The sequence below is a fragment of the Chaetodon trifascialis genome, chromosome 19 (genome assembly GCF_039877785.1).
Source record: "Chaetodon trifascialis isolate fChaTrf1 chromosome 19, fChaTrf1.hap1, whole genome shotgun sequence".
Lineage (NCBI taxonomy): Eukaryota > Metazoa > Chordata > Actinopteri > Chaetodontiformes > Chaetodontidae > Chaetodon > Chaetodon trifascialis.
In genome coordinates, this window is record NC_092074.1 from 2292299 (window position 1) to 2319604 (window position 27306).

The following is a 27306-nucleotide window of genomic DNA, read 5'->3' on the forward strand; positions in this document are numbered from 1 at the left end:
CTTTTCAGAATTAAGATTTTCATAATATTTTGACACTTGTAATGTGACTTTTTCCCCTCACAATTACAACTTTCTGTTGCAATATTATGACTTTTTTTTTTTTTTTTAATATTAGATTTTTCCCCTTGCCTTTTCCCCCTAGCAGTGGCCCTAATAGTCAAGTCAATCAAATATGGTGACTCCCAAAGCAAAGTAAAACACAATTATACCTGACTGTTTGCAGTTGCTGCTATAATATGAACTGAAGAGGAGAAATGTCTGTATAGTCTATATTCACCAAATCAGTTAGCTGAGTCTCACTGATGGTTATTTTCCCACATGTTGATTCTCCACCTGAGTTGACCTTTGATCAGTGAATGTTAGCATGTAGTTTGGTAATAATGAAGTGTAAGTCCATGATTGGTAAAGGTGTGAAGTACAGTATTGGCCTACTATGTCTGTTGAATGAGCAGATGTTAATTGCTACTGCTGCAGGTACGTGTTTGTTGTGTCAAATTGAAATTCTCTTAAATATTTTTCTTTTTGAGTGTAGTGTTTTTTTCCATTAATGTTCTTTTTTTCTAAAATATCTTCTGATTTGAGAACAGTGGTTGTATGGATTTCTTTTTAACACTTACACTGTAGTGTTGTAGTAGTGATTTTCTATGAAAGGTGTGCCAGTGGTGTCAAAACAGCTGTATTTAGTTCATTAACATGAATTCTGGCAAGCCCTTTGTCAACCATTTACTTTGTATACTTTTTGAAAGTTATCTCTTTTTAATGAAGTTGTTTTGGTGCATGTAATTTAGTTGAACCATTTTGCATGGACTGCTTTGTTTGCATGTTTTTGTTTGTTTGTTTGTTTTGTAAACTGTCTCCAAAGGCATGGGGTTGTCATGTGACCTAAAGCTCAGCTCTTCAGTGGAAATCACCATCAAATGTGACGCCATTCTGAGCCCTACGAAGCACAGAAGTGAACAGCTCAGTTTGCTTTGTTTGCCGGGTTTAGTTTGAAGCTAATGGGCTATTTTTTCTGGGTCCCTCCCCCTTCAAATGTACTGTAACAGTCTGGAGTTTCACCATTTTCCACCCAACCAACAAATTTTATTTGTTTGTTTTTATAATAAATATTATAATCATGCTTTTGTGTTGTTCCTTTTTCTTCAGCAGGCACAGATGTCATTCAACGTAGGTGGGATTAAAACTCAGACAGTTCTTCAGTATTGTCCACTGTTGTTGAAGTAAATGCCTTCCTGCCTAAGCAGGAAACAAATGGGAAATAGTCAGATGATATTTGTGCTTGTCCTGCCAATGTCGTAATGTAGTACATTATATAAAACTCTTCTTGAATTGCCTTATTATTAATATGGTCTTTGAATTTATTTGTTTATTTATTTGTTTATTTATTTGAATTTTACAGCCTATGCAATCTACCTTTCTTTTGGACCAACAGAAACGTATTGCTAAGCGTTACCTGCAGCGCACTCTAGTGGACACCGGCATGTAATACGTCCCTGCTTGACACAGTGTTGCTAGGGTAACCAGTTAATCAACAGGCCGCTGTGGACGTCCTAGCTAGATTTCTAGGCACCAGAATTGTGGTTAAAGCTACACTGTCGGAATAATGTCGAGAGCTCACGCAGAAAGCGTCATGAAAACTATCATTCGTGAAATAGTGCAGGAATGTGCGGTGAGAGGACATGTGGTGTCGGACACTTTGGTGGCTTTCATGGTCAGTAACGAACTAAGCTGCTGCTTGTCAAGTTAGCTAACTAGTGAGCGGTAACTAGGTGGATATTAACGCTTCATTGTCCAGTCCAGTTCATACACACGCTGTGAGGCCACAGAGTGAACTTTCTTCCTGTTAGAGATCAATAAAAAGAAATGTTCTAAACTCTAATGTACTGCCATGTGTACTGTACATATGTATGTGTGTATGTTTACATACAGTTTCTTTTTGCATTGTGTTATCAGGTGAAGGCTGTAGTGCTGGACCCAAGAAATGGGTTTAATGTTGATCGGACACTGACCAAACAGGACATCCAAAGACTTGAAGAGGTGAGATTCTGTATCATGTTATTTTAGATCAACACCACTAACAGGTCATAATGGAGGTCATGAGGCCAAGTCTCCACCAGAATATTTTGACTAGACACTGCAAATAATATCTGTTGAAGGTTTTTAACTATTTAAGTTCTTTATGTTCTCTCTATTTAATTTATGGTCAATACTGAGTATAACTCCCCCCCCCCCCCCCCCAACATGAACAGCTAACCTTCTGCTAGACATAAAGTCCTGCTGGAGAAATGCTGAATTCTATATTTATTTTTTGTCTAAAAGTGACCACATTTAAACAGATTGAGTTTAGAATATTTGATTCAGCCTGCTAAGGCAAGTGTCCCTCTAGGTTGTTGTACGTGTCCTCAGCGTTCACACAGACAACACAGCGTGAATACTGATCCTTAAAACCACACTTGGTTGTTGTCTAATCTCCATCTGTAATGTGTCTTACAGCTCTGTCTGGATAAGCTGATGGAAAAGTGCAGCCCGTCCCTTGACACAATCAAAATGCAAGTGTATTTTGAGATGAATTACACCTCCCGACGTAAGTGTCACTGTAAGCAATAACATACAAATGCCCCGTGTTTCTAAAATTCAGAATTGTCTTTAGCATGGAATACAAAGAGATTAAATGTGCCGTTGTCATGAATGTAGTTTTTGGTGCATAGGCTGTTTTAAGAGCCTGATTAGTGTCTAAGGCTGCAACTAATGATTATTTTCATTATTAATGATCTGATCAGTTAATCTGTCGATTATTTGTGTGGTTGATTTATCGACTGTTTATTCTTTAAAATGAAAATAGTGAGCGAAATGCCCATCACAAATTCCCATAGTCTAAGATGACATCTTAAAATTGCTCTTTTTCAGTGGTATGCAGAGAAAAATGGTAAATCCTCAAAATGCCAAAAACTAGGCAGGATTCTTATCCTCCAACATTAAAGTCAGAGCTAAAATTTCATTCTATCTTAAATCATTCAGCCATAGCTCGACTTCAGACTGTGGATAACTCTGCAGCATGAGGAACATATTGCATCTGTTTTAGCTTTTACCCTGGCTGGCTGTTTGTTTTAGAATTAATTAGAATTTTTTATTATTAACTTTGAAACAATGCATATATATTCTGTTATAATATGAATATCATGACAAAGCAGGTACTTTGTGTGTTTGTGCAGGTGAGTTTCTTGAGGAAATCCACCGGGTGCTAGAGTCCAAGCTGAGCCCAGTGAGCAGACTGATCACTGACAGCAGGGTGAAAACACGGGAAGAATTAGACGCTTTGTACCACAAAATCATCTCATACATCCTGCTGCGCTCTGGCATGGGCTCATCCACAGACGTCAACACTGTGCAAGAGACTGCAGGTTTCACACTGACTTGTTTCAGTTTCTGGGGAACTATAGTCAGTGAAAGTACAGGGACACCATTAATGGGAGAAAATCCCTGCACATGCTTTTGGCCATGCAGTGTGCATTGTTTTGATGATGATCATGATGATGATGATGATGATGATGATGATGATGATGATGATGATGATGATGATGGGTTAAATGTGTAATGACTGTTGATTTCTCCTCCTCCTCTCTTGTCCCAGCTGCCCTACAGAGTGTCTTCCCTCAGACTGAACTAGGAGCCTTCATGGTGCTCTTAAAGAGGGACAAGCAGCAGCAGCTCAGTGAGCTCACCATGGTTGTCACAGGGATCCAACTCTTCAACAAAGCCAGCCAGAAGGGCGATGAGGAGATTGATCTCCATGAACTAAGTACAGTATACCAGCCTATTGCCATACAAAGCAGGTTGTGGTTGTTTGTTGTTAGGAAAAGTGCTACACACATGCTATTATTATGATTGTCAAACAATCTGTCAAAACTGCTAGCAGGCTGTATCTTTTAAAAAAGGCATATTAATAGATTTGACAGGCAGACCATAACACTCTGTGTAAAATACCACCTTCTGAGTAGATCACAGATTGGGGCTGGCTGGTTCAGGGAAGAACATCATATCCTGCCAACTGAGCATAAAGTCCTCTCACAGCAGCCAGGTTGGCAGCATTCAGTGTAGAGTTCACTGACATTCATTAGATAGTTCCTGGGAAGTGAGGTTTAAATCTGACATTCAAACAGTAAACTCTCTGCTTTTTGGAATCACTAAGTTTCCACATGCAGCTGTATTACATGTAAATTACATAGGGCAAGATTTTCTGCAGAACACACAAATGTATGCTTCCACACTAAATGTTAGCTTTCTGTCCTTCATGCAGTGCCTTCTGTGCAGCTGTCATAGTGGTTGTCACGACCCTCTGATGGAAAAGGCTAGGGATAAAGGGAAGCAACCCGGTGCCGTGATGTTAGAGAGCAAAAAACTGCGTTTATTGTTTAATGATTCAACCCCAAAAGAAAGGAATAACAAAGGGAGAGGGTGGCGGGTGGCAGCAAATCATAAAACAAACCAAAACCAGCTATAAAGAAAAATAAAAGAAGAAATTGATCTATCTACACTGTTTCTAACCTCGACAAAAATACAGGGGAACAGCCACCCATAAACCTAATGTGCTATCATAAAAGTTACCTGTGGTGTGGTGCAAGGTGATGTGTGAAAAACTCAATAAACTAACTATAGCCCAGCTCCCCAAACCTAGTGCCTCAGTGCAATTAACCAAACTAAACTCACTGGTAGACCTAAAAACAAAGCAGGATCTACACAGGACTCGCAAGCACTAACAGTTTTACAATCTTTCGAAGAGGCACAACGAGGCGAACTGATCACAGAATCACAGCCGCGCCGGGCAGCGACGACACACACTTTTTATAATATTCAATTCAATTTTCAATTCAATTTTATTTGTATAGCGCCAAATCACAACAGAAGTTGTCTCAGGACACTTTCCATATAGAGCTGGTACAGACCAAGCTCTTTTATCTACAAAGAAACCAACAATTCCCCCATGAGCAAGCACTTGGCGACAGTGGCGAGGAAAAACTTCCTTTTAACAGGCAGAAACCTCGAGCAGAACCAGACTCTGGGTGGGCGGCCATCTGCCTCGACCGGTTGGGTGAGAGAGGAAGAGCAAGAGAGGGAGAGTGAGACAGACAGACAGACAGACAGACAGACAGACAGACAGACAGACAGACAGACAGACAGACAGACAGAAATGCAGTCAGAGAGAGAGAGACAGAGACAGAGACAGACATGCAATCACAGTAACAGTGACAGTGGATGTAATAACAGCAGTAGCAGTTGCAGTGGATGTCAGGCAGGGCCAAGGCAGGAGACGCAGCTGCAATCCACAATCCAGATTCAGCCACTGTCCATGGGAACCTGCAAGACGACAAAAATAATAATATGCGATAGTGCCCGTATTGGAGCGTATGCTGATGAATGGAGGGAGGAGAGACCAGGTGGAACCACGGGATAGGGCAGTACACTCAGCGAGGGGACGGGTCGGGGACAGTCGGGAGGTATCTCTGAATCAGGAGCCGCCGCGCAAGGGAATCCCCGATGACGTCACGGTCCCCACGCTGCGGAACTGGAGATACTTATGAATGAATTAATGAGTTAAATGTGATCAGACACATAACGCCCGTAACAGTGGTGCTGCTTTTTTTTCCACGATTGAATGTCCAGATTTTTTTTAAAATTCAAATACAGATTTCAATTTGAATATTCATTTACAGCAATACAGCACAGAATACATACTCAATTTATACACAATTTCAATTTTCAAAAAGGTTGGGATGCTTATGTTCATGTGCTCACAAAGTGGTGAACCTCACTCCATCCTTGCTTGTGATCGACTGAGCCTTTCCAGGATACTCCTTTCATACCCAGCCTTGATACTATCACCTGTTACCAATGAACCTTTTGGAGCATTTTTTTGGAGTATTCCACAACTTTCCCAGTCTTTAGTTGCTCCCATCCCAGCTTGTTTGAAATGTGTTGCTGCATCAAATTCAGAATAAGCAGATATTTACAAAAATCAATGAAGGTGATGAGGTCAAGCATGAAATATGTTGCCTTTGTACTGTTTTCAGCTGAGTATATGTCAAACAGGATTAACAAATTATCATATTCTGTTTTATTTATGCTGTCTGCACAGTGGTGCAACAGGTAGTGCGCGTGCCTCACAGTAAGAAGGTCGCCGGTTCGATTCCCGGGTCGGGCCTTTCTGCGCGAAGTTGCATGCGTGGGTACTCCGGCTTCCTTCCTCCCACTGACCAAAAACATGCTCATTAGTTTGATTGGTAACTCTAAATTGCCCCTAGGTGTGAGTGAGTGTGAATGGTTGTGTGTTTGTGCCCTGCGATTGGCTGGCGACCAGTCCAGGGTGTACCCCGCCTCCTGCCCGTTGACAGCCGAGATAGGCTCCAGCCCCGCCGCGACCCTGAAAGGGATAAGTGGCATAGAAAATGGATGGATGGATGTTTTATTTACGCTTTACATATTGCCCCAAACTTTTTGGAATCAGGGTTTTTGAATACTGCCTCTGGCCCAAGCAGGTGCAGATGATGGACGAATGAAATATAGAGTTCTGTAACATGCCATCATATCCAGATTGTGAGAGAATGGTCCTTTGAACACAGTTGTATGAAATTGAAAAAAACAAAATTTTAGAAGAAGTCTTACATGATTACATATACACTATTACAATGTATCCAACACGAGATCCCGACCTCAGCATTCAGTATGTACAGTATCAGAGTCCACACCAGAGTGGCCTCAGCAGTCCACATGCCGAAGTATCTTTGGGCAAGACACTGACCCCCCCCATGTTGGTCGCTTTGGGTAAAAGCGTCTGCCAAATGTAATTGTAATTGTACATCATCATATGAGGTTATTTTCTTCACTTATGATCAATACTGTATTTGGTGAATATGGTACTTCTCTCAACAGTTCCTGCAGTTCTTCATAAAGCTCTTCCAGTCACTAGTAAAAGCATAGAACATGAGCTGAACATGTCACAGAGTTTGGCCTGGAAATACACAGCTGTGCTGGAGAAGCTAACGGACCCTGATGGTCAGCCTGGAGAATGTGACGTGCCCATTGCTGTGCTCAAACAGGCTCTCTACAACGTCAGACAGCATGAAGTTTTCCTCAAAATGTTACTGGTGAGGTAGCAGTAGCTGGTAATTTTGATTTGTAAATGTGGATTTATTGTAATTTATTAGCTATTATAATCTGAATTTATTTAAGGAACACACTGCTATTGTCACTTTCCAGAACACTCATTTTGTTGCTTATGAAGTAAAAGATGGCCAGTGAATGTGTTTTATTCCCCAAGTGAAATGTTTGGTAAATACAGTATGTATTTGCCATTTTACCACCAGGCTGACGCATGTTTATGTGCCAAGCACGTTGAAATCCTGCAGACTGAACTCTTGTCACTCATGAAGCTCCTGAAAGAAACCGTGAAGTCAAAGGCAGCTGTACCCACTGCAAAGGTTTTTGTAAGTGTCCGTTATCATGTCTTGTTAATATAATTATGTATAACGAGGAGAGATGTAATGTGCTGGGTTTTTGCAAATTGCTATCTTCCGTTTGTAATCCCTGGGCATGGGCAAGTATTTGTATAGCACTTTTCTAGTCTGAAGATCACTCACTTTTACAACACAAGTCTGCATTCACCCATTTGCACACACATTGGTATGGCAGCTAAGCCACCTGCTCATTACAAGCGTTATCCACTCAGCATCAGACACATCTTTGATGGAATGTGCGATGTAAATAAAAACATGAATTGCTTTAGTTTTTGTTAATTCTACTGCCTTGTTTTTATTATTCCTCATATTGTCTTTCAGCCACTGTTCAAGGACCTGTCAAAGCTGTGGTGTGGACTTCAGGATGAGGCTGAGCTGCTGAATATCCTCAATAACATCATGCTCAATCTGCAGCCCTTCATCACCTCTCAGGCTGAAATCTTTTCCGAAGCTTATTTGGACAGCCTGGTGGGGATGTCAGAGGTGAAGACAGATGAACAGAGAATGATTGAGTCCTCAGGTATGGCTGATGACACCAACAGACATGAGATGCCAGCATCTACAGTAATTAATTCCACATTCTACAAGTCTTACGAAACTGGACTACAGAGACAAAATGGCTCTTAACCAAGCTTAAATGCAGTTGTTTTTCTTCATTATGCCTTACAGATGATTGTATTGTTCCAGCTGAGATGAAGACACAGGAATGGCTCCTGCCTGAAACAGCAGCAGGCTTTAATGAGCTGCCTTTACAGTATAATGGAGTCTGTGGCTATATGCTTGTGAACAGAGATGGGCTTCTAATTCCAGGTATTATTCTCACGATTTGCAAACGTGATACCAGAAAGGTGTTTGGATGATCCTTCCTCCTTCTTTGTCAAAGGCATATGGGTAAAGACCTTAGCATGCTTCAAACAAACTAGGTCGCATGGAGTGTCATCTGACCACATGTAAAGGCAAGTGTTCATATCTGGCCACTCGAACATGGGACGAAAGCCTGCTGTCATAACCTCCTACTGGCTGCATCCCACTGCCTCTTCATTCTTCATCCATCCGTCCTTTTTTTGCTGCTTAGCTGCATCCAGGTTGTGGTGGCAGCAGGTTAAGTAAGGGAACCGAGATGACCTGCCATGTCTGCCAGATCTTCCTGGGTAATCCCGAGATGTTCCCAGGCCAGATAGTTATATAATGCTTTCAAGGTCTATGGGTTGACCTTGGAACATCCAACTGGGAGAGAGGGAAGCACACTAAACAAATGCCTGAAATGCCTCAACTGACTCATTTCAGAAGCAGCAGTTTACTCCCTCCCGTCCCTGTCTCTAAAGCTTAACCCAGCCATACTTCAAAGAAAACTCGTAGTGGCCACTTGTATCCATAATCCCATTTTTTCTGTCATTGCCCAACATTGATAGGTGAGGCTTAGAACCTAGATTGATTGGCTATGACTTTGACTCGAGTCACCAATCCATTGATCAAATTCCTGGTCCAACTTTCCCTCACAACAAGTCTCCAGTGAGTCACTTCCAAACTTAAGGGTGTAATCCACTGTTTTTAAGTAGGGTACATTGGCATCAGACTTGGAGGTGCTGATTGTCATCCTGGATGCTCTACACTTCCTGCAAACTGCAAAAAGCATCAATCCAGTCCTGAGGTCACCAAACCGGACACTCTCTGTCCCATTAGTTGTACTTCCAGATCTTGTTCACTAAAATCATTGACAGCATAGGAAACCTGACTGTTGGATTGGCAGTCCTACACAACTGTGCTGTCAGAAGGAGTATTAGAGAGGCTTTTAGATTATCCAACAAGAACTTTATCAAGAACTGACAAATGTCTATGGGACATATACATGCAATATGTAATGTTAATATTATTTATTCCCTCCAATCTTGTGATTTTTCTCAATACTAACATTCTGTTTAATGAAATACAATATAAATATCCTTTGTAGTCTGTTGTACCTGAAGTCCATTCTGTTTGAAATATTTGACACTTCTTCTGCAGGTAATCCACAAATTGGAGTCCTTAAACACAAGGAGAAGATCTATGTTTTCAGCTCCAAAGAAGCTGCCTTGAAATTTGCTTCCAGTTCAGATGACTTCATTGCAGAGGTGGCAGAGAAAGCGAAGCACTCACCTGAACTCATTCAGCTCCTCAGACTCCACCAACAGTTTTCCTCTGTCAGTTCATACTCTGAGGTCAGTAGTCCCTTCCATGTAGAGTATTCTCAAAGCCCCTACTTCAGTTCTGTAGCCATAGCTTTACCACAAAAGTTCCATGTTTTGGACAGGGACAATATATATGTACATTGCTAAAAGCACTCACTCAGAGTACATTTATTAAAGTCACCACATGTAGGTTTTTAAATTGGATCACTTCGGTTGTTATTATTTATATTGAGTATTTTTCATTTATTTATATAATCTATTACTACATCTGCTGGTAGTATTGAGAAGGAGGCTGACAGCATTGCACACTGCTATCTGCCCAGAAACTCCACCTTTTCACCTTCACTGACCTCAGTAGGAGTTTGGTCCAAACTTAGTTGTTGCTTTCTGGTTTTGCAGATGCAGCCAGGAGAGAGTCTACTGGTAAAGCCCATCACCAAGTGTGACGGCGGCACGCAGACTGACACCCATCCAGTGGAGGCAAATATTGACAAATCATATGAGTGGAATGAGTGGGAGCTGCGACGAAAAGCTATCAAACTGGTGAGCCACTAGATGCATTCACATGATGAATCATACTCAGTATATGGTTTTGGGAAGAAAAACTCTTCCCACTTTTTCTAGTATACCAATCAGTTTGGAGTCTGACATAAAGAGTCTTGTTAATTTAAACATTTTTTTTCTAGGCTGATCTCTGTACCAAAGTGACACACTCAGCACAGACTGATCTGAGCCACATGAGGCGGGAAAACACCACTCAGACCTGGCTGCCCAAGAACACTGCCTGTCAAAGCAAGAGAGACAGTGAGAGCAACATGGCCAAACCTCAGATCTACTTGACAGGTCTGAGGGGACAAAGAGACAGATCCATGGTCAAAACAAACCTGAGCAGAACTGTTGATGAATAATCAATCTGTCCAAAAAAACATTTAAATTACGGTAGTTAAATTTGTTTTAGTCTGTATTAGCGGGAATGCTGATTTAGCATTTGTTCTATCATTGTTCATTGTTCTTGCTTTTTGTATTGTGATGGCATACCTTCAAGTAAAAAAAGTTGGTTTTTTTTTTTCAATAAATTTTCTGTCAAATGTTTGTGATGTGTGTTTTAGTTTGTGGGTCTGGGTTTATACCATTACGCTATTCTTTGTTTCATTATCTTCTTTTTTTAAGGAGCAGTAGAGTCAAGTGTCATATGCAGTGAACCTGGAGCACTTTCAACAAGATGATCAGTTTGGGAGGGACTGAAGTTAGCAAAGGAGATCTCTGTTTTATTGAAACATGAACTGAAGAAGTCTCTTGGGTGAAAAGAACAGAACTTCAAGCATGTCTTAAAGCACTTTGAAGCACCATAATGAGAATCTTCAGGATGAATGAGAATCTTAGGATTAAGATTTGTACTTTATTCATCACAGCACACACATGCTACAGGGAGGAGGAGACTGTACACACGCCATGCAATGTGAAATTATTTTTTCCGCGTTTGACCCATCCTCGGTCTGTCGTTCCTCCGTGGCAGACCAGGAGCTGTGGGCTGCCAGCTGCCAGCCGATGCCGGTGCCCGCGCCCGTCCTTTTTTCGTCACCGTTGGTCAGGCGGTGATCTTCTTGCATGTTTTTAGTGGGGGTTATTTAAGGAGGAAACCCCGGTTGGACACGGGGAGAACATGCAAACTCCACACCTTGAGCAGCAGGCACTGAAGACATGGTGGAGGACACGCCACCCACAGGGATTCGAACTGGGGACCTTCTAGCTGTGAGGCGACAGTGTTACCACTTGTGCCACCTTGCTACCCTTCACAGACATAGCGGATTATTATTGTTAAACAGTACAGTAACTATCACCCCAGCAGTACATACAGTGGCATGCTAAAGTTTTGACACCTTTCAAAATTTCTGTAACTGTGAATCGCTAAGTGAGTAAAATAATTTCCAAAAGTAATACAGTTAAAGGTGACACATCTCTATAACATTTTAAGGAAGATGACTGTTTTATTTCAGTACTTGGTGTCACATTCCCTCTGGCAAGTATCACAGCTTTTAAGCACTGTTAGTCAGCTAAGAGATACTTTCGCCATCTTGCGTGCATTGTTGTTTTGAGGTCTATCCATAGATTTCCAATGATGTTTATTTCAGACGACTGAGGGCCATAGTAAAATCTTTGGTTTACACCTCTTGAGGTGGTCCATTGTGGATTTTGGTATGTTTAGGATCATTATGACTCCAAAGCTCTGGAAGACACTACCTGTCGATATCAGGGAAGCCAGCCCACTGAATATTTTTAAGAGAAAGCTAAAAACTTATCTCTTCACTTTAGCCTTTAACTAACTACCTATTGGTTCCTGATACAGGTCTGAAACCTATGTGCTTTCCCTTGTGCTTATACACTGCTGTGTTCCTTTTAAAATGTTGGATTTTACTTGGGGCGGCACAGTAGCGCAAGCAGGTAGTGTGTGTGCCTCACAGCAAGAAGGTTGCTGGTTCAATCCCTGGGCGGGGCCTTTCTGTGTGAAGTTTGCATGTTCTTCCCGCGCATGTGTGGGTTCTCTCCGGGTAAAAACATGCTCTTTAGGTTGATTGGTGACTCTAAACTGCCCCTAGGTGTGAGTGTAAATGGTTGTCTGTCTTTGCATGTTGCCCTGCGATCGGCTGGCGACCAGCGAGCCAGCACCTTAGGAAAAGAGAGCTGCAACCCTCCCATAGACTTCAGTTGAAACTGTGGCAACAGATGATTCTAAACGTTGAGGAATTCGAAAACTGAACTCCATTTATTTTCAGTTTCCCATGCAGTCATTTCATCAACTGACCTCTAATAAATCCAGTCAGTGGTGGTATTTTATGTAGCCAGCTTTTGTTAATGTTTATTGTAAGATAATAGCAAGTTAGATTCTAATTACAGGTCGCTAATGTAAACAACACTTCACTAATATCACCACCATAACCAGATGTCAGTTGGCCTGCACTTACATCAGATTAATTACAGTTATTGGTGTTTGGTTGTCTTACAAAGTTTATCTTTGGATATTTAAAGTTGTTGTTAAAATTAGCGACACTGAGTTGAGACCATATCAGTGCACCTAAATACAAATGAATGCTAGCTAGAGCTCAACTAGATAGCATGGCTAGCTTGTATCTATCAAGGTGTATCCCTGGTTAATTCAGTCAGTTCACACATTGTTTGTTAGACATACAGTCCATCAGTGACGGGTGATAAGATCAGAAGTATGAATGTGGACGATCACAGTATAAAGAAAATATAACTGCAGATAGCTAATTAACAGATTTTTCCATTTAAGAGCTAACATGTGAAATCACGGGAGACTGACTTTGATGAAAGGATCCAAAAAGCAGTAAGTTATACACAGCTCTCTATATACTCTAAAATAGTTAATCAACATTTCTAAACAACAAAAACTTAATATTATAGCCATGAAGGAAGGACTTATTGCAGGACTGTTAGACTGTTACTGCAATTTGGAGCAGTGGAGTGCAAACATTATATCCCACCAACAGTAACCCAGACAGACAGACAGACAGACAGACAGACAGACAGGCTCTCCTCCTGTGTGTGTGTGTGTGTGTGTGTGTGTGTGTGTGTGTGTGTGTGTGTGTGTGTGTGTATAAAGGAACAGTTCTAATACAGTGGAAGACATAGAAAATGGCTCCGTAGACTGCACAGCCTCATGTTGGGACCAGCTCTGGGGAGAGAAGACCTGTTAGTGAAAACAACCAAAGCACGTGGAATTGTATCCACTCTGTCTGTGCACAACCAGCAGTACTAAGAGACTGTTCTGAGTGCAAACCACAAAACTGAAGTCCTATTTTTAACAGTTATTAGATGGAGGACAATGATGGATTTAAGCTGCACAACACAAGTCATCATGTTTATGGCTCTCTGTGACTAATAATGGGGAAAACGTTCATTTTATTTCCCAGAAAACATGGCTAGTAAAATCATAAGAATGTCACAGAACTGAGAGATCTCATATTGATGATTCCAACTTTCTCTGAAAGAAGCACATGTACACTGCTGCTTCAGGGACACTGTGAACATTCAAAGTGTCCCCTAAGAAAGTTGAAATTACCAAAAGTGAGATCTTTCTCTCATCCATTAGTCCCTGTATATAAAGAATTGTTAACACCTCTACTGTGAAGCTGGAATTGGAACTCTAATCTCACACTCTTTAAAAAAAAAGTTTAGGAGACATTTGCTTTTGGCATATTCTTTAATGGTAATTGTTAATGCAAAATGATTTTAATGTTGCAGCTGGTAAAGGTGGACCTTTTTTTTTAACTAAAACATGCAAAGTAGCTTAAATTCTAAATGTAGTGCAGTATAGTACAACATTTTCCTGGATTTTGTCATACAGTAGAAACAGAAATAGCAGAAAGTGGAAATACTCAAGTACAGTACAAGTACCTTGAAATTGGACTTGTTTTCCCTGCCACAATGGAGGTGCTTTTAAGACAAAGATAAAACTTATGTGATGATTTTTTTTTTTTTTTTAATCTACGACTTCTTTTGCCTTTCCTGAGATGGCGGAGAAAGTGGACTAACTAGATATTAGATATACTGAACATAGTTTGCTCTGAACTGCTGACCTTAAGGGGACAGCAGAGTCCTCTGGTGTCCAAATCACGCAATTGCATTTCTAAAAATAAATAATAATGGTAAAATAAATAAAGAAATAAAAATATACCAATCTTCAGGGGAAAAACACAACGAGAAATATGTTCAATACGCCCACGTATTGTGCATTTTGAGAGCATTTTACCTGTAAAATCACAGTTATGTGAGTGAACACATATTTCTTCCAAACGTGTACAGAACTCAGAATGAACTCACTCACAGTATATTATTTACTGATAGAAATAAGGCAATTGCCTGTCTTAATAAATACATAAACAACGGAACATAAATAGTGATGAAGTTTGCTTTTGTACGGTTGTATTTTCCTGTTTACTAAAGAAAACTGTTCAAAACTTTGACCTTGTTCAATAAAGTTTTTGAAAATGAAAAAAAAAAACGGAATGGTCACATGACATTGCTGACTGGTGTGGCGTTTATTTGCTTCGCTGAGCCCGCGGCAGCATACCTTAAGTTGTGGCGTCCTCCCAGTTTACCAAAGTTCCGCCGTTAATAAAGTGCCATAACTTCTTTTATACTAAACAAGATGTCTGACGCAGCCGAGTTGTTGGGGGAGCTGAAACAGGAGGTCTCCTGCCGTATAGATGAAGCCAAAGCAAAGCTCCACAGACTCAGTCAGGACATATGGAGCTGTCCGGAGCTGGCTTACGAGGAAACTAAGTCTCACGACAGACTGGTCGCATTTTTCAGTGAGGAGGAAGGCTGGACGGTCGACAGCCACTTCAAACTTGAGACTGCATTTCGCGCCACCTGGGGAAGCGGAGGCAGCGAGCGGGTCAACGTGGGCTTCCTGTGCGAGTACGACGCCCTGCCTGCCATCGGACACGCGTGTGGCCACAACCTGATAGCTGAAGCCGGAGCTGCCGCAGCTGTGGGGCTCAAAGCCGTGCTGGAAAACACACGGAAGCTCCCTGTCTGCGTACAGGTACAGGGCCCCTGCAGAAGCCAGGCTAGGGCCAGGCGGCACACTCAGGGTCTTCACAACAGAATAAGACAGTACACAGCTAGAACACAAAAACAATAAATGGCGGTGTCCAACACACACACAAGCATGCAGCCTTCACACACTGTACCTGAGCACCTGTGATGTGAAATTACAAAGCACTTAGGGCCCAAACTCCCCCAGAAGAAAAATAGATCTTTCTTTAATCATACTAACTGTTCGCAGTCTGTAAATCAGCAAACAAAAATTCACACAGTGACTCGAGGAGGGAAAAAAATGAATTCACTTAAATGTTGTGATTTTTTTGTTGTGATTTTTAATTGATTTTCCACAACTGTCTATTATATCATTGTCATCAGTGTTCCTCTATGATTGTGCAAATCCTTTTAAATGCTAGAAACAACATCAAATATCCAGTCACTCAGAAACCAGCGATTTGTGTTTGTGGGGCCCTCTGTGTTTCTGGGAAACACGGGATGTGACGAGCGCCACCACTGGTGTGCCCCCTACATTCACTCTGCAGCAGCTTGAGCACCGCTCATTGATACCCTCTGCTCTGTAACTGTGGTGGGATGGGCCCCTCCACACACACACACACACACACACACACACACACACACACACACACACACACACACACACACACACAGACACAGACACAGGAGGAGAGACAGGTGAAGTGCAGATAATGTTTGCACTGGTTACAAACAGACTAGATAATGAACGACATGCTTCTGTGCTGACAGATTTGGTGTTTTTGTGTTTTTAGCTGAGTTAGACGACAGAATGTTTGGCTGAAACTACTGATGTCAGTGGTAAATTGGTTAAAAACTCAGAATATTTTTGAGGAGCTACACAAGCTAACACTCTGCTAACAGCTTCACTAGCCAGCAGCCAGTTTTGTTTTAAGGAAAACTCAACTCCTGGCATTGCTTCTCTTGTTCTCTGTCACTGTTCTGGAAGGAACAGGAGCAACCGGTGAACCAGCTTTAAAAGTGGTGTATTTTCTTTAACACCAGTGCTGTGGACCTAATTTATACTGATGTGAAGGGTGGTTCATGTGGATATTGAAAACTGATAAAGATTTAAAGAAACTTAAAAGAGTTTAAGAATAGAATTAGGTGTGGTGCTATTTTTTGTATGCAGTGTATCAATGATGCTGCTGAAATAGTACTGACACAATAGTTTGTATTGTTTCTGAAATATTGCTCATGATACAAAAGTCTCCAGAAGTGTGTGATTCAACTATTTCCTATGGGTCTAGTGTTCAAAAAGCAAAATCCCTATATAAATCACGGTTGCAAACATATCTAATTGGCACCCAGGTATTTTGATAATAATTGTATGTGTTTCTTCTGTGATGTACTGTGCAAACGATTTGAAGATGCAGAGATCAAACCATTAAGTAGAGTTTGGTCAGAATTCTGTCAGCAAGTCAAGTTGCCAACACATCAATTTCGGTTGCATGCAAATAAAATCAAGAGGGAGGTAGAAATAATGCCACACACCCCAAAGCCATACGGAAAGGGTTGCCATGGCAACACACAAACATGAGATGGCCTAATCAGATGAGAGCGCTATTCCTTATGTGGACCTACTTTTTTTGACAAACGGTGGCAAACTGTTTTGAATACAAAAAGATAAAGATAAGAAAACTGAAGTAAAGAAAGAACACACTGTGGGAGCATTGTTTTCTTTTGAGGACACTTTTCAGAGCTGATGGAAGAGAACAAACCTAATGACCATCTATTTAGTTACAAATGAATGATCTTAATGCTCTCAGTACATTTCTACACAGAAACAGTGTGATAGCCTACCTGACCCATCGTATGATGACACTGAGTTCAATGATCATTTTGAATGATACTAATGATCTCCACAGGTGACGGTCCTGGGTACTCCAGCTGAGGAGGATGGTGGAGGTAAAATAGACTTGTTAAGGGAGGGAGCCTTTGATGATATGGATGTGGTGTTCATGGCCCACCCCCTGCAGGATGATGCTCCTTATCTGCCACTCGTGGCTGAACATGAGTGAGTATGAAAGAAACAGTTTAATGTTTTGGAAATCATTGTGCATGGTTGGCACTAAAGGTTAGAGCGTTTGATTGCTACCCACGGCTGTGTTATGTGATACTTGACTTCAAGATGCTGGTCATTCATGGGAACAGAAATTGCTCACAGTTCATATGTAACTTCCTGGCTCATCCCATAAACTTCATGGTTAACACAAAGATCATTGAAAAAGTAATAATTGAACTTGTTTGAAGTCTGGAGCATCCTGCCAGCAGTCAATGGGGAGAATGCTTTTTCAAGTTTCAAGTCAAGTTTCAAGTCATTCAGTATGTTACACACATGTTGAACAAAATTTGCTCTCAGGACCAGCAATATCACAGTGGCAGTACCTCATTTAGCCTGTGATTAAAAATAAGATTTAGATGAAGAATAATAATAAATAATATATAAAAATAGGATAATAAAATCATAGAATCAGTTCTTTAAAAGTAATCAAAGCAGTAAGTATTTCAGGGCAGTTTTTATTTTATTTATTTTTTTATTTTTTTATTTTCAAGCAGTCCATAAAGACCAAAAAGTGCCTACAGTTCATAAAAGGCATACAGTTTCTAAGGAGAAGGAATGGTAGCAGCATACAGTTCACAGTCCTTAAATTCACAAGCCTCACCGCCTCTGGGTAGAAGTTGCGCTTTAGCCTTGTGGTCCATTGAGGCTGCGCAGCCTTTTGCCTGGGGGGGGGGGGGTTTCAACAGGTTGTGTGCTGGGTGAGAGAGACCTCTCATGATGTTAGAAGCACAGCTCCTGCATCTGCTGGCATAGATGTCGTCCAGGGAAGGGAGACTGCAGTTTGTAATTCTTTGAGCAGATTTAACTTCTCTCTGCTGGGCTGCCTTATCAGCTGCAGAGCAGTTCCCATACCAGACAGTGATGTCAGGATGTCAGTGTGCTTTCCACCACACACCTGTAAAAGGAGGTGAGGACAGCAGGACTGAGGCCAGCCTGCTTCAGCCTCCTCAAGAAGTACAGGCACTGGTGAGCCTTCTTGAGAATGTTGGATGTGTTGGTACTCCATGTCAGGTCGCTGGAGATGTGAATCCCCAGGTATTTAAGTGAAGATACCATCTCCACCTTAGCTTCTTCGATGATGAGTGGTGATGGGATATGCCTCCCCCTCCTAAAATCCACAACTATCTCTTTAGTCTTATCCACGTTGGTGCAAGTGTTGTTTCCTCTGTACGAGTCCACCAGGTCACTCACCTCCTGCCTATACACAGACTCGTCACCTTTGGAGATTAGTCCAACGACGGCCGTGTCATCAGCACACTTTACTATATGACTGCCCTAATACCTGGCAGAGCAGTCATATGTAAGGAGTGTGTAGAGGAGGGGGCTCAGTACACACCACATGTTAAACACAATGGTGGATGATGAGATGCCATGGACCTTAACAGACTGCAGCCTGTTTGTCAGGAAGTCAAGGACCCATTTGCAAAGACATGGTCTAAGTCCCAGGAGCAGCAGTTTATCGACCAATGTCTGCGTCTGATGGTGTTGAACGCAGAACTGAAGTCAAGGAAGAGCAGTCTGGTGTAAGTGTCTCTGTTCTCCAGGTGGGTGAGAGCGGTGGACAACAGCTGATACTGCTGTTCTTCCTGTATGCATACTGATGGGGCTCCATATTGCTGTCTACATTGTCCTTTATGTAGTCCATGACCAGCCACTCAAAGCTTTTCATGATTATTAATGTAAGAGCCACTGGGTGATAATCATTCATACTTTTCGTGGCTGAGTTCTTGGGTACTGGGATGATGGTTGATGTCTTCCAGCACACAGGAACAGCAGCTTGAGAGAGGGAGAAGTTGAAGATGTCTGTCAGCACACTGGTAAGCTCCTGGGTGCACTTCTTCAGCACTCGTCCTGGGATGTTGTCCGGACCTGCTGCCTTACGGGAGTCGATGTGCCTGAAATATGGGCCTGATGGTGGAGTTAGAGTTAGATGTCTCAAAGTGGGCATAGAAGTTGTTGAGGGCATCCGGGAGGGAAGGGTCACTGGAGCACTCTGCACTTTACCCCTTGTAATTGGTGACCGTCTTTATGCCTTTCCACATACTCCAAGGGTTAATACAGGAAAAATGACCCTGTATCCTGAGAGCGTAGGCTGATTTTGCTCTCTTGATGCCTGCATCCAGTCCTTTCCTTGCTGCCCGTAGGGCCTCTGCGTCCCCAGACCAGAAGGCTGCATCCTGTGCTTTCAGCAGAGATCGCACCTCACCGTTTAGCCACAGTTTCTGGTTGGGGTGTATGGTTATTTTCCTAGTGGTGGTGACATCATCTATACATTTGCTGATGTAGCCACAAACGGATGACGCATATTCTTCCAAGTCCACTCCCCCCTGACCAGTAGCTGCCTCTCGGAATACCTGCCATGTTGTGCATTCAGAGCAGTCCTGTAGCATAGGGATGGCCTCATTTGGCCACACAGTGATGGTTTTCTGTGCAGGTTTACTGTCCCTAGGAACAGGATAATGGGCGGGGGCCAGCAGAATGGAAATATGGTCAGAGAAGCCCAGGTGAGAATGAGCGACTGCTTTATATGCCTCCCATTTATATGATCCAGGGTGTTTTCCCCTCTGGCTGGCAACAAAACATGTTGGTAAAAACGTGGCAATATGTTTGTTAATTTAGCCTGGTTGGTTCAACCGGTGGTTGCGGTCAGCTCGGAAGACAACTGATCCTTCAATCTGGTAGGATGAAACCGGCATGTTGTTATATAGCCACGTTTTCATCAGGAGAAGTGCACAACAATTCTGCATTTCTCTGTAGCTGTTTAGACGGAGTCGCAATATGTCCATCTTGTTATCCAAAGAGCGGACATTTGCCAGAAAGAGCGTGGGAAGTACAGGTGTCCTGCCGGCTCACACTCCACCGCATTTACCCCTCTTCTGTCTCCGTGTACATCACGTCCTCATCCCCTTGAGCTGGTATGTTTTGTTGGTCATTCTCAGGATCTGCATTCTGCCCAGTAATGCTTTTAGCTCTGGTTATATTGCTATGCTACAAGTAGTAAAATGCAGCAGTTTGGCAGGGCTATATCTCACTAAACCTTTCCTAAAGTTAGTTTCAACACCTGTTACTGGTAGCTGAGAAGCTGCTGCACTACTGTGCGCCGCCATGTTATACCATTTTTGGGCTGCAGAGCATTTTCTGCTGTTGGCCACAGAGACAAATAGGCAGCTCTCTGAACACATCCATGCCACCAATTACAATTTAGCTCATTTTAGTATCTCAGCTGTTGGAAAGTGCTTATGTAAAAGACTTGCTACCTTTCAAGTAGCTGTTGTCTTATGTAGTGCTGGTCTAAAACTCAGTCATCATCATCATCATCATCAACTTCATGGTATTATATCACAGTGATGTGATCTCATTATGTTATCTTTTGTAAAGCAAAGGTTGTGAACCAGCTGTCGTAAAGTTAACGAGTCAGAGCTAAAGTTTCACACAGAACATTCAGTCAGCACAGGACAGTGAAACAGTGTTGCTTTAAAATTCAGTTTGATAATTCTGCACATGATTTGGCATACGTGTGCTCTGTTATGTATCAGTATTAGAAAATGTCATTATTATTTGTAATTAGTGTCTTATTGGTTCTGTCATGAAGACCAGCTCAGCTCTTTTGTTGTGATTTTGATGCTCTTACAGACCTCTGATCAAACCAGAGGAGCAGAGACACTGAAGCGTGGTTTGTCCTGTGTTTTCTAGTGTAACTATAAAGTATCACGGGAAGGCATCTCATGCCTCAGCCTACCCGTGGGAGGGGATCAATGCGTTGGATGCAGCTGTGCTGTGCTACAACAACCTGTCTGTGCTCAGGCAGCAGATGAAGCCGGAGTGGAGAGTTCATGGTGAACAACTGAACGGCCTCTGTGCTCACATGTGGCTCTGAGGAGTTTAGTAAGCTCTGATTGAATCGCATTGTTTTGTGCAGGTATCATAAAGCATGGTGGAGTGAAGCCAAACATCATCCCTGCCTACACGGAGCTGGAGTACTATCTGAGGACCCCCTCACGTGCTGAGCTGCTTGTCCTGAAGGAAAAAGCTGAGATGTGTTTTAGATCGGCTGCTGTGGCAACTGGCTGTGAGGTAAAAAAACATTTAATTACGAAGTGAGTAGACTAATTCCTCCAGATGTGTCCCGCTCAATGTGTCACCTTACTTTCTCCCTCAGGTTGAAGTGGAGTATGCGAAAAATGCTTTTGACAACATATTGCGAAATACCACTCTGGAAGACCTGTATGAGATCAATGGAAAGGCTCTGGGGATGGAATTCACTACAGATGAAGAAGTCCTGAAGAATGCTTCCGGTGAGAGGACAAAATGGAGTCTTTCTAAAAGCCAATAGAAGGCTGTGGACTGTAGATACAGCTGGATGAGGTGTGACATCCTGTGATAAACTCAGAAATATACATTCCACCCCTGTCAGCATTCAGTAGTTGAAGCATGAGGGAACTACATCTATTTATTGATCTATGTGAACATCGCAGTGACATCTCTGCAGCTGTAAAATACAGCTCAGTGTGTTTGATGAAAACTTCTTGTGTCTGTCATCCACAGGCTCCACAGACTTTGGCAATGTGTCATTTGTAGTTCCTGGGATCCATCCTTACTTCTACATCGGTTCTAAGGCCCTGAACCACACAGAGGAGTACACTGTAGCTTCTGGTATGTCAACAAGACAAACCTGTCTGTAAAATGTCATTCTCATGGGATAATTCCGGTTTATTAAAATGTGAGTTATGGAGTTTTGTGGAGCACAGTGTTTGCTCAGGGGCAGTACTGAAACGGCACTTGTGTTAGCCGCTTCATTTGTGCATCACCATCAGAGGCCCATTAATCAGCTGCATACAGTTAGGGCCATTAAAACCTGACACTTCTCAGTCGCCCTCCTTTCAGGCAACTCATTCCTGACTATTGCTGAGAGGAACGATCTTCTAAACCCCTCAAAAGACCCAAATTGTAATAAACTGGAATTACTCCTTAAATATGAAGTCTTTGTGTTTCCCGATTTTAAGTGCGTGTGTAACCCGTATGTGAGTTACACCAAAGTTGACTGCGCTGTGTTCTGGCGGCAGTGCTGGGCCCCTGGTCCTATCATTTATTGGAGCTGTGGCAATAACAAAACCACTGAAAACAATGAGCTGTGTATGTGTATGTGTGTGTGGCTCCCTGCAGGACTCACACAGGACAAGTTGTATAATTAACAAGGTACAGCAGTTACTTCACATTGAAATCACAAATAATTTTAGAAATGCATGCACGCACCTGCGTCACCATGCGGAGTGCATACACACACAGACTCCGTAACACACACGGGCAGGAGACAAAAACCCAAAGAGGGAGATTTAATGGAAAGGTCTGGAATGTTTAGCTGAAATTCATAAGCTGTGTCTGTATCAAACTGCTCCACCTGCTTTTCTCTATGACAGTACATATTGTGTTCAGACAAACTGTCTTACACTGACCACACAACCTTTTGTTGTACTTGGCATGTAGTAGTAGTATAGTATAGTACTATATGTATGCAGTACTATACAGTGTATTATAGTATGATACATGTATGTATCACAGGAACCCAACTTGTTCCAGAATCGTAGCCACCCTCCTGTTTGGTCCTGTGTCATCACAATAGCAATCTTAACACTGGAGTGTAACCTGTTTAGTAGAGGAATTCTGAAATACTGTGTGACAAGATTGGCTTTAAGCAGTGCATGTGGTGACAGACTGATATGTGTTTTCCCCTCTGGGCTTCTTCAGCACTACAAGCCTGTTGACCTGACCTGACTTGACAGTGGTGTCCATTTGTGAGCTGCTATGCCTCAGGATATTCCATGATATGTATGTCTGTATTGGTGCAGGATTTGGCTTCCCGTTGATGATAGCAGTTGTCTGGGTAATGAGCCTCCTCTGGCCTTTTTGTCAGCCTGCATTTGAGGGTGTGCAGGCAGCTCAGGTTTCATTTCTGGAAAAAATGTAGAGACCAAACCTCCAAATGATTGCCCAGTGAAAAATGTCTAATGAAACGCTTTAGCTTTGTGGGTATAACTTGATGTCTCCATCATTGCTGTCTTGGTTTTCCCAGACGAGCTTCATTTTTGGGTAATAACAAGTCAGACCTGTCTCCTTCATGTGTGGAGTTGGTGCTGACCCTCTCCTCCTACACATGCCCTGTGTGCACCTGTTGCTGTTTTTCCTTAGAAATGTGTTTAATGATAAAAAAAATGCTTTCAGACAGAATCAACTGAATCAGCCTTAGTTACCGCCACATGTTCTTATTTAATGTGACCAAGATTTTGTAACTTTTCTTACATCCTTGTCCCTTCTTTCTCTTTCTCTATTGGTATCTCATAAATCATTGTTACCTTATAAATCAATAAGACGTGTAAAGATCATGTTTGTGACTTTAATGCAGGTGATGACAGAGCTCAGTTCTTCACCCTGAGGACAGCGAAGGCCCTGGCTATGACAGCCCTGGATGTGCTTTTGCGTCCAGAGCTGCTGCAGAAAGTGAAGCTGGAGTTCACTGAGGCCAAACTGAAGGAGGACATGACGCTGACAGGAAACACAGAGCAGTCTGCTCAACACTGTTGATGCTGGTGGAGAAGCTGCTGCTGTCACAGCTGACCCTGCTCAGCAAACTCACGAAAACATGTTCAATGCTGCATCCAGGGATGAAGAATACTCTGCTGCATTTGAACCTTTTTCTCTTCATGTTGTAGTTGATCAAAAGCAGAGGAATGTTTGCCAAGTGCTGGTTGATTCCTTTGCTTGATTTTGAACATATGAAACATTTGATTGTGAGGTATTGTACAGCTGGCTCGAAATGAAGACATTTGTTTTTGCAGAAAATGTATTTATTATCATGTTTCAACATTGTTTTACAAGCAGGTAAAACAAAAAAAACCACTATGTTGAGAAATGAGGGATACATTATAATGAACCCTTTCAGCTCTAAATTGAATACTATAATTAGGTATTGCTTCACTCTTGCATCTGTCTTTCCTGGGTTTGCTTTGATGGATGACTCAGTAAGAAGTAGGAAGAGCAACACAGGAGAAGTCTTTTTTCCAGGACAGTCAGAAATCCTGCATTACATTTCACTGTGGTGTGTTCACACAGGTATAAGTGTGTTATCCAGCAGTGGAAGAAGTATTGAATTGCAAATCTAAAAAAACAAAACAAAACATGTATTTCTTTATGTTCTCTTTTTATCAAAACAACTTTCTTTAAGGGTATATTAATATGCATCACCCCTGTTAAATAAATCAATTACTAGAACTCACTACAATATAAGAATCCTCCACCACAAGTCCTGAACAAGTGTTATTATAAACATTTAATAAAATATGAAAAGTATCACTGGCCATCGGTTCTGTTGAAATTGAAAATTGCCAAATAATGGATGTTAGTAGCGATGTAGTAACTCCTTCAGGGTGTATTTGGAGCTATTGCTGCTGTTCTGATGGGTCCCAGGATACAGGAACACCTGATGTCGTAATTATGAGGTCCTTTCTCATCATTATGAGATAAGACTGCCAATCATTTTTTGTGTGGCTACAATACAATGAAACCAGAATTCTCCATGAAGAAGAACAATTGAGACTTTCAACTATAACCACTAAAAAAAGCAATCAGCAAATAGTAGATGCTGAAATGTTTGTTTTTATTGTTATGGTCATGTCATTAATCCCCCACTCCTTCTTTTAATTAGAGAACAGAGGAGGTTTGTTTCCACTGAAAGGTTAGATTTTAGTCCATTCCACCAAATCTGCCTGTTTAACTTAGTCTAAAATTTGACATAAGACACAACAGATGCTAGAGAAGAATGAAAAAAAGACAAGCAACAGAAGGAAGCATTTCAAAAGCAGCCTCTTCAAACCTTTGGGTGTGATCTTGAGAAAGGCCTCCTTTCACCTTCTTATCAAACAGACTCCAACATGTCAGATGTTCTGCATTCCAGTGGCAGCACCTCCCATTGCTCGAAGTAAGCCCATGAAGTTTTTGAGGTAAACAGTCAAACGCCTATGAGAAAAGCATTGAAATGAAGAATCCCATACACTGACTGACCAGGGAGTCAATATATATGTTCATGTTTCATAAAACAATGGCATTTCACAAAAAAATTGTGGGGAATACAACATTCAGATTGTGGAAAAGGCAGGACAACGATTCTTGTTTGTGATTGGACAGAACCCAAGTCCCTGGCAAAAATTCGACATCACTTCCTGTTCCTGTCGTGCACCACTCTCAGCAGTGTTCTTGCATGAGTTGTAAACTGAATTTAAAATGAGGGAAGAGGAGACTGAAATTAAAAGAGAATACTTTAACAAAGGAAATTCACATGATGTAATTCCCTCTATGCTCTCAACATATGACGTTAAAATGTTCTGTGGTACCCACCCGCTTTCATGTCAAAACAACCAATCACAGCAGCAAAGAGCGTCCCTCTGGTGGATCGATCTAGCACCAATCTGCCACACATCTGCTGAACAAATTCTTAACAGACTGTTCTGTCCAATCACAAACAAGATGTTTTGTCCCACTGTAATCTGAAAAGTGTTTTCTGAAATCTTGTGTTTTGTGAAATGCTATCTTCTGACCCTCAGGGCCACCGTAATATCTAGAAACAGGTCAAATGACAAAGCAAGTGCATCAAACCAAGAAACCATGAAGATTTGACAGCACAAACAGCTGCTGTTTAAATACATCATTGACTATTTGTTATTAATGACCCACCTTTAACACAAAGACTGAGCCACAAAAAAGAACTCTTGGTATATGAAAAACACAATCCACGTGACCATGTTACCCTCTGGATAAACTGTGTCAAGTGAGAAACACGCATAACCCAACACATGGAGTGATAAATCATGGACAGAGAATAACTTCTCATTACACAGAGGTTATATTTAATGCTGTCAAGTTGGACCATCGGTGCCAATTTATAGTTTTCTGTTCTAGTTTAGTGTCAAAGAATATCGGACCAATAAACTCTTCATTGAGAGAGATATTCAATACCAAAATCCCTGGCTTGGTCTAGACAACAAAAAGCCACGTCCATGTTGAATGTTTTCCAAATGATGGTTCAGGTCCAGAGCTTTGGGGCGTGATGGACAAAGGCTGCATCCCTGATTTTAACTAAAGCAGTTATAAATATCCATGTGGTCAGTCTAACAGGGTCAGTGTACCAGGGGACAGGAAGATTAACATTATTATTACAAAACAGAGCTTTTTTTGCTTGAACTACTGTCCATGTAAAAAAAAACATCAAGTACACATATACATCATCAGATGAAGCCAGAAAACAGTACAACAAACCACAGAACTCACACAAATTGCATCAGCAGGAGCATTTAGCAGCTGAAAAAGCAGATATTTCCTGGTGGTGGTGATCAAAACAGAGCCAGTCTGATGGCCACAGACATAATTCTAAATGGATGCTAATGTGGCTCTGTATCTTGTGGATATGTAAATAAGCAGCTCTTTGCTAAAAAGCTCACCCTATCAGGAAGACATACTGTCCACCCATTGACATTCTCTGAGCCATGTTAAGGAGATATTTTATCATTCTTCTTTTAAACACCCCCAACGTTTGAATGGTCGTCTGCATTTTTTGCTTCTTTTAATCAAAGTGAACCCACATTCCGTGTCAATTTTTTGTTAATGTTAAGCTCATGAAGTTGCTGTAAAACACTGTCCAGAGGATATGCCACTGTGCAAATTCATTTCAGCCTGCTCCACCAGTGTTTCCTTGCAAACAAACACAATCAATGCAGTTGTACCATTATTTTTTTATTTATCAGTGAATTGCAATGTGACAAAACAAAAAAATGAAATAAAACAGTTTTTAAAAAACAAACATTGTGAAACAGAATATACAGAACAAGGGATTTGGGGTTATGATCCCCCAGGCTGTAGTATTATTTTAGTGCTTTTTGAGTGTAACAGTAATCACTTAGGAAGTAATGTCAGT

General features: G+C 41.6%; 2 protein-coding genes across 2 annotated transcripts; both read left to right on the top strand.

Annotated features, from left to right (window-relative positions):
• The first annotated feature begins 1513 nt into the window (after positions 1-1513).
• cfap206 (cilia and flagella associated protein 206) lies at positions 1514-10771 on the top strand. Its single transcript, XM_070987324.1, has 12 exons — positions 1514-1711; positions 1954-2037; positions 2494-2584; positions 3213-3401; positions 3632-3799; positions 6928-7142; positions 7362-7481; positions 7833-8031; positions 8181-8321; positions 9516-9709; positions 10079-10222; positions 10366-10771. Exons 1-12 carry the CDS (start codon positions 1604-1606, stop codon positions 10585-10587), a joined length of 1875 nt encoding a protein of 624 aa, XP_070843425.1. The 5' UTR covers positions 1514-1603; the 3' UTR covers positions 10588-10771.
• Positions 10772-14725: 3954 nt separating this feature from the next.
• LOC139347609 (peptidase M20 domain-containing protein 2-like) lies at positions 14726-24697 on the top strand. Its single transcript, XM_070987325.1, has 7 exons — positions 14726-15248; positions 17149-17297; positions 21039-21181; positions 21265-21419; positions 21505-21640; positions 21891-21998; positions 23746-24697. The coding sequence occupies exons 1-7, from the start codon at positions 14850-14852 to the stop codon at positions 23922-23924; spliced, it is 1269 nt and encodes a 422-aa protein (XP_070843426.1). The 5' UTR covers positions 14726-14849; the 3' UTR covers positions 23925-24697.
• The last annotated feature ends 2609 nt before the right edge of the window (positions 24698-27306 follow it).